At 41.2% G+C, this 14,459-nt stretch overlaps 1 protein-coding gene across 1 annotated transcript in view; it reads left to right on the top strand.

Annotated features, from left to right (window-relative positions):
* Positions 1 to 13,839, top strand: part of hsd17b4 (hydroxysteroid (17-beta) dehydrogenase 4) — a 35,801-nt gene extending 21,962 nt beyond the window's left edge. The window contains exons 17-25 of the mRNA XM_080766919.1: positions 2,509 to 2,612; positions 2,737 to 2,802; positions 3,116 to 3,185; positions 5,886 to 5,992; positions 7,891 to 7,977; positions 9,324 to 9,410; positions 9,609 to 9,747; positions 10,559 to 10,686; positions 12,891 to 13,839. Of these exons, the coding sequence (XP_080623045.1) occupies positions 2,509 to 2,612; positions 2,737 to 2,802; positions 3,116 to 3,185; positions 5,886 to 5,992; positions 7,891 to 7,977; positions 9,324 to 9,410; positions 9,609 to 9,747; positions 10,559 to 10,686; positions 12,891 to 12,980 (878 nt within the window). The 3' untranslated portion in view covers positions 12,981 to 13,839. The remainder of the gene's footprint in view (positions 1 to 2,508; positions 2,613 to 2,736; positions 2,803 to 3,115; positions 3,186 to 5,885; positions 5,993 to 7,890; positions 7,978 to 9,323; positions 9,411 to 9,608; positions 9,748 to 10,558; positions 10,687 to 12,890) is intronic.
* The last annotated feature ends 620 nt before the right edge of the window (positions 13,840 to 14,459 follow it).

The following is a 14,459-nucleotide window of genomic DNA, read 5'->3' as shown; positions in this document are numbered from 1 at the left end:
TAGTCTGCCACTCTGCTCTATAATTAAACAGACTTGAAACAAATAACATGGGATGCCGGCTTAACAGAGGTCTCACCAAAGGGAAATTTCCAGCGATGTCTGGCTATACTCTTAATTATCCTGCTGAGCTGAAAGCACGCATTTACAGGCATTGCTGCACGTCATAAAGATGTTGGCGGAGTTGTCCCGCTCTGACGTACGCTTGTTTATCTTTTACATATGTTTTTTTAATTGAAAAGGTTTACTGAATACCAGACATGTAGGAAGCGGTGTTGGATTGATTCCATATGATGGATGCTAATTGTCCTTTTTACAGCCAACATCGGAAAAGCAGGGTTTCTTGTGCTCTCAATTTGCAATTAACGTGTTCTAATGGTACAGTAAGAGGAAGCAGTCTTTTTATTTTATTGCGTTTATGGGCCTTTATAGAGAAGCAGCTAAGCGGTAGCTCCATCTGTTGTGTATCAGCCTCTCCGGAGTAATTGCTTGACTCAAATGATCCACTGGCAGTTAATATCTAAATTGGTCGATTTCCTTGCAATTACTTTTTACAGTGTATTGTCAAAGGGAAATACTTAGGCTCTCTCTCTTTCTCCACAGCAACTTAAGTGGTAATTCTATGTACTACATTTAGTAGAAATTTTAATTGATTATAAAAGCAAATATATTGAAATAAATCCACACAAACCCAATTTCACATGGTTAAACCAACAAACAAATGAAGAGTCTCTGATACAAGATATGTGCTCAAACATGGGTTCTACTGCGCTGCCACCAAAATGTAGAATGGCCTCGACACCCTAACCAAACTCAAAACTAGCCTAAAACTAGAAAAAGTGTTTGGCAAAATGCTTAGGAGTAATATAAACGTGTGTGTGTGTGTGTGTGTGTGTGTGGCCTGTTGTAGCGCCACCATGATGCTGATTTAAAAACTGTCAAGGGGCATTTCTTCCTCAGCGTAGTGGGAATATGCATGCACACTTTCACCGCAATCGGACACTGCGTTGAGTAGTTGTGGCGATTTGTACAAAGCGGGCTACTCCTGAAAACTTTAGAAGCCAATTGTAGCCAATCTGGATGGATTAGGAGAAATCAACCCGTCTTGATCACATGACTATGGAGAGCATGTGTACCGATTTGCATGAAATTTGGATAAGATCTGAAGGAGTAATATTAAAAAATGTGTTTTACATTATGTCGAACTCCTGGTGGCGCTATAAAGAGCAGATGTGAACATTTCCAGGCAAAGGTTTTTCCTTGGCCTCTACGGAGTGTGCATACAAAGTTTTACACAGATCCGTGCAGTTAGAGGTGAAAACACTAATTGGCCAGTTATAGCGCCACCATGAGGCTGAGTTGAAAATGTTCCAGTGGTATTTCTTCCTCGGCCTAGTGGGAATGTGCATGCACGGAAATCACACGATGTGTTCATGATTTACGGCATTTTGTTTGAAACTGAGCACTCTTGCTAACTTTGGAAGCCAATATTAGCCAATTAGGATGGAGTCTGAAAAATCTGAAAGACCTGTTCGATGAATGGCTCTAGAGAGACTGTGTACCAATTTGCGTAATGTTTGGACAAAATCTGTAGGTGTACTGTCCAAAATCTTTTTTGCACAAAGCGGCCTCCTGGTGGTGCTATAAGAGGCCAATGTGAAAACCTTGGGGCAGAGGTGTACTGTGTGCAGCGTATGGCTGTGATCAAGCCAACGGTGCCGGAGATTAGCTGTCCACAGACACACGGACAAACACACACACGGACGGAGTGCAAAACATACTCTCTCCCCATGCCTGGAGACAATAATTCCTGCCCTCAAAATACAAGTGAACATGCAGTAGTTTAACTCATTGATCTTATAGTATCTTATAGTCGATAGTAGAATCCTCTCCCCCCCGCTTCATCTTACCTTTCTATGTAAATATACCGTATGATTCTACTGAGCTTTATTGCAATTATGTTTTGTATTGTATTCTTTTGTATTGCATGTATTATGTATTACTCATGAATTCAGTACAATGGTGCACAAAGGAAACGAGTTAAGCCCCTGGGGCTTTTTGTGTTATCCTTGTAGCATAAACTTTGACTGTAGAGTACCAAAGTCCTGATGTCACTCGCTCATCCCCTGGGTTTGCGGAAGTAATATCTCTATGGAGAATAACTTTGGATCATCTTAGAATCGTCTCGTATAAGAATTGTGGTCCAAAAATAAACAAACGGTCATTTTTGATACATTCTGTTTCTGGCAAAAATATAACTAATTCCGGGATCATTAGTTCATTTTTGAAACACAGTTCTTATTTTACGCAATCTAAAACAAGGAATTCAGAATGGGGTGGAAAAAAGGCGACCCAGTCACCCAGGTAAGATGTGTAAATTATGTCGGACTTTGGTGCTCTTATTACCTATTATGTTAATAAAGTATTCAATCAATTAATGCTATATGATGAATGGGCTTTTGACCATGCCATCCCATGCTAAGTGAACACCACTGTTGTGCTTCTCTACAGTGAACACGTACAGTGGGGGGGAGCTGCTGTGTTACAACCAGTGGTCAGTGTTTGTGGTCGGAGCCGGTGGCTTCGGTGGCAAGAGAACGTCTGAGAAAGCCAAGGTATTCATTCCAAGCTTTTATTCACCGTTTTCTGTTAAATGTTTTACACATACAGGTGTGGTTGCTTACAGATTGTGCACAGACTTACATTTATTTATTTGTATGTTGTTTTATTTATTTCCAGGCCCTAGTGCCTCCTCCTAATAGGGCACCTGATGCTGTGGTGACAGACAGTACTACAAGAGACCAGGTGTGTGTGTGTGTGTGTGTGTGTGTGTGTGATATAAAGCAATGAGCTACTGATGCCTCACACTGTGCGCGTGCGCACTCTTTAAGATTGCAATGGGGCGACTGACTGACATTTCGACAAACATCTTCCTCAGAGTCGAGCAGACTCTGCCTGTCTGCTTGATGCTTGTCGAAACGTCGGTCACCCCTTGCAATAAAGTGTCTTTTTTTTGGATATTCTATTTGAAGTGCCCCGCTAAAACGTTTTTGTTTGTATAGTATACATTATATTGTTGTATAAAGCTCACCAGCATTTATTTCCTGTGTGGTTGCAGGCAGCCCTGTACCGTCTGAGTGGGGACTTTAACCCTCTACATATAGACCCCGGTTTTGCTGCCATGGGAGGTGAGGCTATCTGGCTAAAGCTTTTTGAAACACCTGGTTTGGTGATGCATGTGACCAAACCCAGGAAAGAGCTGATTTCTCTCGACGTGTTACGTGTTTGTTACCAACAGATTTTTGACTAATGGCATCACAAGACGACAGGAGCTATTTTAAGACTGGAAACATGGTCGTTCAATGTCCAAGGGCATTTTACAGGTTTGAACATCCTAGTGTTCCAGCTGTAGGAGGAATTGATTCCACACGAAAATGGCTAGCCATTAAAGTGCTAAGGTGCATGGTTGTAATTGTAACCTAATCCCTAAAAGTCCCTCATTTTGCCAAGGTTCCTCACTGAGGCACTGAGCCATGATCTTTTTGTTGAGCCATTTGTGCAAAATCCTTTGTTTCGGAGAGGAGTCTGCTAGTTAGTTTGAACATACATAATGAACAATTGACTAAAAAGTGCTGAAGCCGAAACTTATTATGCCCACCTTATTAATGTTTAGAATAATTATCACAACAAAACAAAAGGAAAACCGATTTTCAATGATGCTATAGATCTTGAATACTGAAAATAGCAAACGAAGCAAAATTTTAAGAAACATTAGGCTTTACATCAGACAGAGCAATATGCCTAATAGTAATGTAAGTATTTTGTAATTATTTCATATTTCTATATATTTTTTTAATCTACTACAACCATATAATACTAATAAAAATAGTAATTTTTAAATGTTTTAATAACCATTTAACATGCTATTAGTGTTTTTATATATTTTAACTAGTGGTTGCTTCAAATACACATACATACTGTACACACACATACATACATACAGACGCCTCTGCCTTGCATAGTCCCCAGTGAATAGGCAGTTTGCCCTTCACTGGTAACCCCATTTTTGAATTATTTTTAAATATATGAATATATGAAGGTATTGCGGGCAGGGATTTTTACAAAAAAGCCCCCCTTTTAAAATACATACACACATACCTACATACATACATTTCAGAAGTTTTAGCAGTTTTTAAGGACCCACTTTTAGGCCAGTGCACCAGAGCAAGCTCTTGCCTTTTTTTAAACCCTACCCATTTTAACCAAATACATACATACATACATACATACATGCATATACACATACATACACAGCACACGTCTGACTGTCCTTTGTATATCTTGAGAACAATATGGTCCAATTGTCTTAACACTTGGTGGGTGTACTGTGATGATCCAAAGGAGCGCAGTGTTGAGGGTGAAAGCGATTGGATGCAGAATCAGCCCGCTTCGAACAGCCACGCATTGCCAATGGTCAATTATTTAGAGCATCACTCCCACTCTATCTTGCTCTGCATTTTATAACTCGTGTACAAAACAAAGCTGTTTACAATAGTTTCACCGATGGAGAAGTCAAGTCAAGCAGGATAGTTGTCATCACAGTTGTTGAACAAATTCACGAACATTTGATTTATGTTCGAAATAAGGACACAAGTTCCAGTCCTGCTACCAGAACAAACAGAGTTTATCTCAAGAGGTGAGTTGGCTGGCTGTATCCAGGGTCCAGCCAGACTACACTTGCCTACACTTGTTTCTTTTTTTAAATCTCCCTTGGGATAGGGTCAGCTTGTGCTACCGCTGTGTAAATGGTAAACATTGTAATTGAAAGCAGCAGAGTGCACATAAAGATAACTTTCTGGAGTGTGTGTATAGCCTCTTCACACAGTGACAAATGCTTTGGGAAACCTAGAGACGGTGGTATCTCCAGGGCAGGGATGACAGATTGCATGTGACAGCACAAGACACCTGGTGAACGTATAGGGAGAGACAAGACATCCTCGCCATATCCGTCAAACTGACGTTAGCCAGGCGAGCACCTGAGATCGTCTGAAACAAACAAGGACCTAATGTTCTGTAGGGAAGCATTGTGGTGTTTGGGGACATGATGGCACACAAGGGGACCTTTTCAAATGTCTAAGCAGAGCCAAATGGTATTCTGCATTATGAGTTACCACTTAGTTGACATGGGTCCCCCAGGGCTCTATACTACAGGAGGTCTACTTGTATTTCTAATTGCCTTTTTGCCACTGAACATATGAATAAAAATCACATTTCTGTTTGGCTTTCAGGCTTTGAACTAGCACTGGGCAGATATGACAAATAACCTAAATATTGAAAGAAATGACTGACATATTTAATAATTTAAATTTAAATAAAAAGAATGGTGGAAATGGCCGAAAATTTTGGAAATAGACAATCTAGAGTAGACCAGCGGTTCCCAAACCTTTTTGGCCACGCACCGCCTGTTACCTCCCGACCTAGCTGATGCACCCCACCACATGGAAATGCATAAGCTATTTAGAGACATATATTTCCTTTTTATCCACATATATGCACATATATGAACCTGAATATGGCATAATATATGCAGCATAGGCTATATTCTGCATCACTTGCCATATATTGGCACACACATCAGTGGTTTGGGAACCACTGATCTAGACAATTTCCACTACATTTTGAAAATGTATGAAATGTTTTCACATGGAAACTATTATGAGGATCATACAAAATAATTGCGATTAGACAATTATATGATAATTGTGATGTCTTCACAGAAAGAAATCCCTGCTTGTAGATCTGCCATTTTCATGTGGTTAAAATTGTACCTTGAATGTCTGCATTAGGACTTGAGTTGAGCATGACTTATGTAATGTTCGTTGGGGCAGGTTTCAAGGCTCCCATCCTGCATGGCCTGTGCTCATTTGGCTTTGCTGCCAGACACGTCCTCAAGCAGTACGCCAACAATGACCCATCCAGATTTAAGGCTATCAAGGTAATGTAGACAGACATTTCCTGCAATTACTCGAGTTATCTCCAGTGTGTGTGTGTGTGTGTGTGGTATAGAAAGAGCACACGCTCTTTCTATACCCCACACACACACACACACACACACACACACACACACACACACACACACACACACACACACAATGAGCATCCATACAGTATATACTGTAAATACATATATTAAAAAGGCAGACAATACAGTTATCATAGGCACCAAATCATTGCAATAAGAGCAGACCCATGCATACTCCACCCCCCACCGCCCCAAGAAGCGGCCCCGACGCAACGCATCGAGACCCCTGCCCGGGCGACCACCCCCCCCCCCCATACCCAAAGGGCAAACAAGCCCCCACCCCAAAGCAGAGCACCCACTAGGGAACAATGCTGGCATATAAGATATCTAAGGTTGGCACGGAAAGCCTCCAAGTACTGTGGCAGACAATGTTGGTCCAATATGATCTAAATAAGGGTCTCACATTCTGTAGAAAGTGTCCAATTTAGAATGCAACATGCATGTAATGTATTCACAAGGAATACAGTCCATTAGAATGTTATGCCATGATTTCTTTGATGGAGCAACATCCTTGATCCAAAATAATATTCTTCCTAGCAGCAAACGTTAATACGTTGAATAACCTCTTATGTTTGACATCAATAACATGATCATCTGAGAGACCAAGTAAAAGACATGGGTTTAGATCGATTGGGACACCAAAAATAACAGAGAGTTCTGATACAATGTCATACCAATAGTTCTGAAGCTTCACACAGGATCTTTCTTTTTTTTTTAAACCCAAGGATAAATGAAACATCGCCTTCTCCAGATAGACAGACTGCCCATAATAGCTGAGACAGAACAGTATTTAGCCTTTAGCCATTTTGCATTTGACTTTTGCCCAATTGCAGGCCCCTGAGCACAAATTTGTGAACATGCTCCCAAATACAAGGACAATAACTTGACAGTTATATATCCCAAGGCCATAATATGTTCCACCAAAGGCTGATATTTCATAAGTTTTGATGTAAAACAAGTGTCCATATACAAATCAAATGGGCAGCCTATTTCAAAGATTGCGACAATTTTTATAATTTCATTAATGAACACAATATCTGGGGTATTTGGAATTTCTTGTATTTATAGACAGCGTGCGCGCGCACACACACACACACACACACACACACACACATGAATATACAAAGACATGGCAAGAACAATGAACCATAATGACAATAAGTGGCTTTTGTATTTTGATAGACTCCCATTCAGGAAATACATCCATATATATTAAAAAGGCAGACAATACAGTTATCATAGGCACCAAATCATTACAATAAGAGCAGACGGCCTATTTCAAAGATAGCGACAATTTTTCAAATTTCATTAATGAACACAATATCTGGGGTATTTGGAATTTCTTGTATTTATAGACAGCACGCATGCACACACACACACACACACACACACACACACACACACACACACACACAAAAATGACTGTAACAACTTCTGTAGAATGGACTGTATAGAGACGAATCCACGGCCCGGTGCCCTGTAGGCTAGCTTTAGGCAATCAGTGCTGCGGTGTCACATTAAGCATCTTGACACAGCACTGATTGCATACAGCTGGCCTGTCTTACTGGGCACCGCACCGTGGATTCATCTATAGCTGTCTGTAGAATGTACACAATGGGAGCTAACTTACAACTTTCACCCACACATATTGGGTATACACACAAGTTTATTGTGTTCACATTATACACACAAGTTTACACACAAGTATACACAAGTTTACAATATACACACACGTTTATTGCGTTAACATGAAGTTTTTTATTCACTGTTCTTACACCATCTCTTGGTCCCATGACTCTCTAATAATTCAGGTTCGCTTTGTGAAGCCTGTACTGCCAGGCCAAAGTCTACAGACTGAGATGTGGAAGGAAGGGAACCGGATTCACATCCAGTGTAAGGTCAGTAACGTTGTCTAGTTCATTTTTGTCAATTTTAACGTGTGATTGTTGCTATTTAAGGTCCAGACTGTGCTTGAATTAAGCAATATTACACGAGAGGGTGTGCTTTGACAGTGATGTGGTCTGATCGAGAAGATGTTTACTACAGGAGTGGTTCTTATTAGTCTTTTATGGATCAGGGCCCACTTGAAAACCTCGATAGCATTCACGGCCCACCCATCTGACCACTTATACCACGGCCAATGGGCTGCCGCGTTCAGCGGTCGGATGGGTGGACATTTTCACACATTTTCAAAGCAATGTTTATTTTAATCGATCAATCACTAGATTGTGTCCTGACTTTAACCCATTTTGGGCGGGAACTTCTTTTGGTGTTAGCATCATGTTATGCTTTAGCTATTGAAAAATAGAGCTCATACAAGCTCAATACAAGCTCATAGCGCGCCACCAAGTGGCGCACTACAAGCTTGTAGGTCTGCTATTTTTGAAAAATTGAAGAACGACTGACATAGAAACAGCTTTTTCAGAAAACTGTCAGGATTTAGAAGACATTTATAGAATCGTTCCCAGGTCAAAATGGGTTCGATCAATCACTAGATTGTGTCCCAACTTTAAGCTCACAGTGAGCTTCTTGAGAGGCACTGCCCTGCATATGTGTCTTTGTGATGTGTTCTCTGCTCTGTATTCTGTCCATCCAGGTTAAAGAGACTGTCTTTGTGATGTGTTCTCTGCTCTGTATTCTGTCCATCCAGGTTAAAGAGACTGTCTTTGTGATGTGTTCTCTGCTCTGTATTCTGTCCGTCCAGGTTAAAGAGACTGTCTTTGTGATGTGTTCTCTGCTCTGTATTCTGTCCGTCCAGGTTAAAGAGACTGTCTTTGTGATGTGTTCTCTGCTCTGTATTCTGTCCATCCAGGTTAAAGAGACTGTCTTTGTGATGTGTTCTCTGCTCTGTATTCTGTCCATCCAGGTTAAAGAGACTGTCTTTGTGATGTGTTCTCTGCTTTGTATTCTGTCCATCCAGGTTAAAGAGACTGTCTTTGTGATGTGTTCTCTGCTCTGTATTCTGTCCATCCAGGTTAAAGAGACTGTCTTTGTGATGTGTTCTCTGTTCTGTATTCTGTCCATCCAGGTTAAAGAGACTGTCTTTGTGATGTGTTCTCTGCTTTGTATTCTGTCCATCCAGGTTAAAGAGACTGTCTTTGTGATGTGTTCTCTGCTCTGTATTCTGTCCGTCCAGGTTAAAGAGACTGTCTTTGTGATGTGTTCTCTGCTCTGTATTCTGTCCATCCAGGTTAAAGAGACTGTCTTTGTGATGTGTTCTCTGCTCTGTATTCTGTCCATCCAGGTTAAAGAGACTGATGCCGTGGTGCTGTCTGGGGCTTATGTGGATTTACATGGACCACCAGAGGCTTCGCCAGAGGACCTGACTCAAGTATGTCAGCCTGAAAATAAACCATTCTGTTCCTTCCTTCTGTCTTTGCCTGTCTTTCTGTCTTTTTTCAGATGCTTCCTCTGCTCATTCTTTCTTGTAACTTCTTTCTCTGTGTAAATACCGGAGACCAAAATATAACAAATGTTGGCAGTATTATACGAAATGCTCTCTCTGTGGTGAATGTCTACCTCTCTGTAGGCAGGGGTCTTGCAGAGTGAGCTGGTGTTTGCAGAGATTGGCCGTCGCATTAAAGACTCGGGTTCAGAGCTGGTGAAGAAGGTCAACACTGTGTTCGGCTGGGAGATCATGGAAGATGGCAAGATCGTGGCTCAGTGGAGTGAGTTTAGTGGGCGCATAGTTGAATACAACTTCCTTTCCTTTCAAAAAAGTATATTAAAAGATTATATACCAGAAATTAAGTTTGGTTCATGATGCCTTGAAAGCATTATATAAATTACTCTTTTAAGGTACGACTGCTGACAGAGTGCACCATTCTGTGCAATACCTACGTACATAGAAAGATGGCCATCCAAGCTTGAATTGTGTTGCATATTTTGTTTACTTATAATGCAGCATCTTTGCACGGGGATGATCAAAGGAGTAGATCACATTCTGGAAGTTTGGAGAGTTTTATGACACCGCATGATGTAGTCTCTAAATTGCTACACCAATCAAGGTTCAAGGTTTCTTTATTTTGTCTCCCAAGGGAGAAATTTGTCCCAAGGACCCGCCCTGCAGCATACAGATACAATACAATACACAATACAAGACAACAAAGGCACACAGTGACCCGTACAACATTAAAAAACCACACACCAACATACCTAGTGCAATACCATGGCAACAGTGAAACTAGACTTATGTGACAGGATGGCCACATGAAGTCTGAGATCCACGCATCTATGGAGCCATGCTGTTGGCACGTGGATGCAAAGATCCACATGATCATTCTTCCCCCCCCCATTTCTTTTTTAGTAGACTGTAAGCAGTAGCACAAATGGGGCACTCCAAAATGTCTTTGTCTTTCAGCAAAGTGGATAGATTCCACCTGGCGAAAACATTGTTGCTTTACTCCCCATGTTTTATTCTCATCTCATCGCTGTCCACCCTTTCTGTTCTCTATCTCCCCGGTGTGCATCTTTCAACAGCCATTGATCTGAAGAGCGGCGCCGGTGCCTTGCATAAAGGGCCGCACAGTGGCCAAGTGGACGTGACGTTCACAGTGTCGGACGGCGACTTCATGGAGGTGGTGCAGGGAGCGATCAACCCTCAGAAGGTAACAAACGAGCCAGTGCACCGACGCCATCCCTCAGTCACATTGATCATGACACGGCTCATTAAACGCCACCTTGAGTGGCTTCTCGTTAATGGAAGCTTTTTACATGTGTGAACTGAACGGGCCGGAATTAAAACTTTGGTTTTTACGACATGCTCTGAAAGAGGTAGCCTTCTGTAAGAGAGTCTGTCCTGAGCTAAAATGATTAGAACATCAGCATCACATTCCTGTTCACATACATGGGGGGGAGGTCAAATCAACATATGGAATGTCAGAACAGGTGAGCTCCATTCAGTATATGGAAATGTAAGGGTGGGTGCGGGGACATTCTCTTGAGTGTACAGGGTTTGATGAGGGCCCAGGTTAGCCTGGCTAATAAGCCAGACTCAAATCACACTGTCGTGGCTGATTCGGTCTGGCTTATTAGCCAGGCTAGGCCCAGGTAGGGCCAGGCCTTAATTTTCGGCCTGTTGAGAACTCTAGTTTTCGCTGGCTGCTGGGCGCGGCTGCACTAATATCTTTGGGGCAGGCCAGTCTAGAGTTTAAAATTTGAAGTCAAAAGGGAGACATTGAAGATACACCTCTTCGATGTCTCCCTTTTGACTTATACCTGTCCATGGATGGATGGATGGGGAAGGCTCAACATATGGAATGTCAGAACAGGTTCTGACATATATCCATATATGGAGATCTAATGACACCAGGGATCTCCATATATGGGCTTGACTGCAACAGCAGGTCGCATTTACTATGACATCAGGGTCTCCACATCTCCATCCCTGATGATGTCACATGATGGGGCATATATGGTGCCCGACCGACACACCGACTGACGGGAAATGCGCGATACCATGGTTAACTGCGACCTTCGGTAGCAATAAGATTGTGAAGCCATGCCCTTATTGGATCCAGTGTAGTTTATATACTGTAAATAAATACAATAATCAGTGAGTGAAACAAACAAAACGTGAGCAACAGGGAACATGAATATGCCCACATTTTCTAAAGAGAGAGAGGCAAAAGCGCTGGCAATACAGTGAAAGTGAGACAGTGAAAGTGATTTTGAAGAGCCTGTATTTTTAATGATTTTCCCAGAGTTTTGTCATGTCTGATAAAGAAACACTGAAAGTAATGATGTCTCAGACTCGGTTCTGAAAGCACTCTGCGCTCCAATAATCAATCTGCTGGTTATTGTTATGGCCGTACTGTTCCCCCCCCCCCCTCCCTGTGACAGGAAGCAGACGTCACTGTGTGCTGAATTTATATGCATCCAGTAGCATTGAATGTGCTTGATATTGATCGGAGGGCACTGTGTGCGCACTCTTCCTGTAGAGCGCCACAAGGCCTCGATGATGGGACCTTTCTCCAGTCTCTTCAGCAAACTCAGAATAACGACGGTGAAAGCCTTGAAATGGAGCTGCATGACAAAAATTAGAGAGTGCAGTTGACACGTGTTCCCATAAATGTCATCCAAGGTCATGATGGCCGTCACATTGATTCTAGCCCATGCATGCTTATATATATATATATATATATATATATATATATATATATACCAGTAAGACGCGCAAACGCGGGAAGCGAACGCAGCTGAGACCCTGCAGATCATGTCTGTCTGTCTGTCTGTGTGTCTGTCCCGCTGTTACTGTATATGTGGACCTGGCCCCTTTTGTGCCCATATATGGAGCTGAGTGGACCTAGCCCCTTTTGTGCCCATATATGGAGCTGAGTGGACCTGGCCCCTTTTGTGCCCATATATGGAGCTGAGTGATTGCTGATGCAACACACTCCATATTTGGATAGCGGGATAGACAGACACACAGACACACAGACAGACAGACATGATCTGCTAGGTCTCATAGTAAGTGCTCACTGCATTCGCAATAAATGATGGAAAATGTGATTCTCAGTTACTGTAGGTCCCTTGCTCTTGACATTGTGAATATGACTGATGTATACTGTACATCATTACTGTTCTGTTGCTGAACGAGCAAGAGTCAAACATTAACAAAATAAATTGCTTCTTGCTTTGGCATTTGTGTGATGGGGCCAACCGGAGGCAATTTGTCACTATTAGTCTATGACCCCCAAGTGGACACCACAAACTGACCAATACAAATATAAACTGCACTGTTAAGTAGTGAGAGATCGACTCTGTAAAAATGAATGTGAATGAAATGCCCCTTTTCCTCTCTTACGCCCAGGCATTCTTAGCTGGCAAACTGAAGATCCGAGGGAACATCATGAAGGCCCAGAAACTTGAGGTCATCCTCAAAGATTTTGCCAAGCTGTGAGCTCCTCAAACCAACTACTCTGTCAACATCCTTTTAAAGATGTTAATATCCTTTGAAGAGATGGCAAAGGAGTGCAGATGGAAGATGGAGTTGAGCTGGCTTTGTAATCAATGGAACAGCCTGTTTCACATGGCTGGAATTTTGTTTCAACCCGAACAGCGATTATTCTCTGACAAAATGTGAACTCACGCTTGCCTTTGAATTTCTTTATGTGAACCTAACAACCTATGCACAGGTCTTTTATAGATTTCCTCTTGTCACTGGTGTAAAAATGGCATGAGATGTTGTATAATTGTCCATGTTTGCAATGCATAATGAGGATGGCTTCTTTGTTTTGACAGCCCTAGGGTACATGCAGTATCTCTTGGTTTGGCAGTCCAAGCGAGGAGGCAATCCAAACAAAGAGCCAAAACTCTTGTTGAAAAAAAGCGAGAAGGCAAAACAATTTCTAAAAGTGAAAATAGTTTTGGTTTATCATTTACACGGTTTGGTCCATTAATGCATCATTACTAATATATACAGCTGTAAATTACGTTAGACGGTTTATATTTGATACTGTAATCATTAGAATACTTATTTTTTCCAGACACTTTATATTAATGATTGTAATGAAATGTATAGTGATTTAATTTAATGAGTTAACTGAATACTAGTGACATTGCCTGTTACAATAAATTAAATTAATTTCTTAACTAAGCTTTAATTTTATGAATACAGAAAGTACATGCAAAAGAAGTGTCAATTTGAGTGGTGAAACTAATAAATTGGCAATTTGAGAAACCTAAGGGTATGTTATTTTCAAATAAATCAATCATGAGCTGCTCCGAAACTACAAAACATTTCAAAGTAAAACGTTCCAGCATGTGTCTCCACAGTAAGCTGAATAAAAAAAAGTGTGAATGGAGTTTCTAGGTGAAAGTGATTTTTTGACGTGCCACTATCTGCCATTGAGCCCCATGTTAAAAGTCTCAAATTTGAAAGCACTATATTTCTAAAACTATGACACCTTTCAAAGATTCCTTTTCAGCCCGGCTACAGTAAGTCTATGTCTGGCTATGTCCATCTGGGCTATAACCCATCATTTTTTTATTTTTTTCAAATCCTCAAAAATGATGAAAAACGGCGTGCTATAGTATGCCGTACGATATGGGCTATAGCCCATGGTCCAAAATTATGAGAAACGAGGGTAACTTTTTTTCAAAATTTCAAAAAACATGGGATATAACCCATCGTTTTTTTAATTTTTTTCAAATCCTCAAAAATGATGAAAAACGGCTATAGCCCATATCGTACGACATACTATAGCGCGCCGTTTTTCATCATTTTTGAGGATTTGAAAAAAATGAAAAAAACGATGGGTTATATTATAGCCCATGTTTTTTGAAATTTTGAAAAAAAGGTTATCCTCGTTTCTCATAATTTTGGACCATGGGCTATAGCCCATATCGTATGGCATACTATAGCACGCCGTTTTTCATC

This window comes from Protomyctophum bolini (assembly GCF_963924005.1).
Source record: "Protomyctophum bolini genome assembly, chromosome: 6".
NCBI classification, from domain to species: Eukaryota; Metazoa; Chordata; class Actinopteri; order Myctophiformes; family Myctophidae; genus Protomyctophum; species Protomyctophum bolini.
This window is presented reverse-complemented; position numbering and strand designations above follow the sequence as displayed.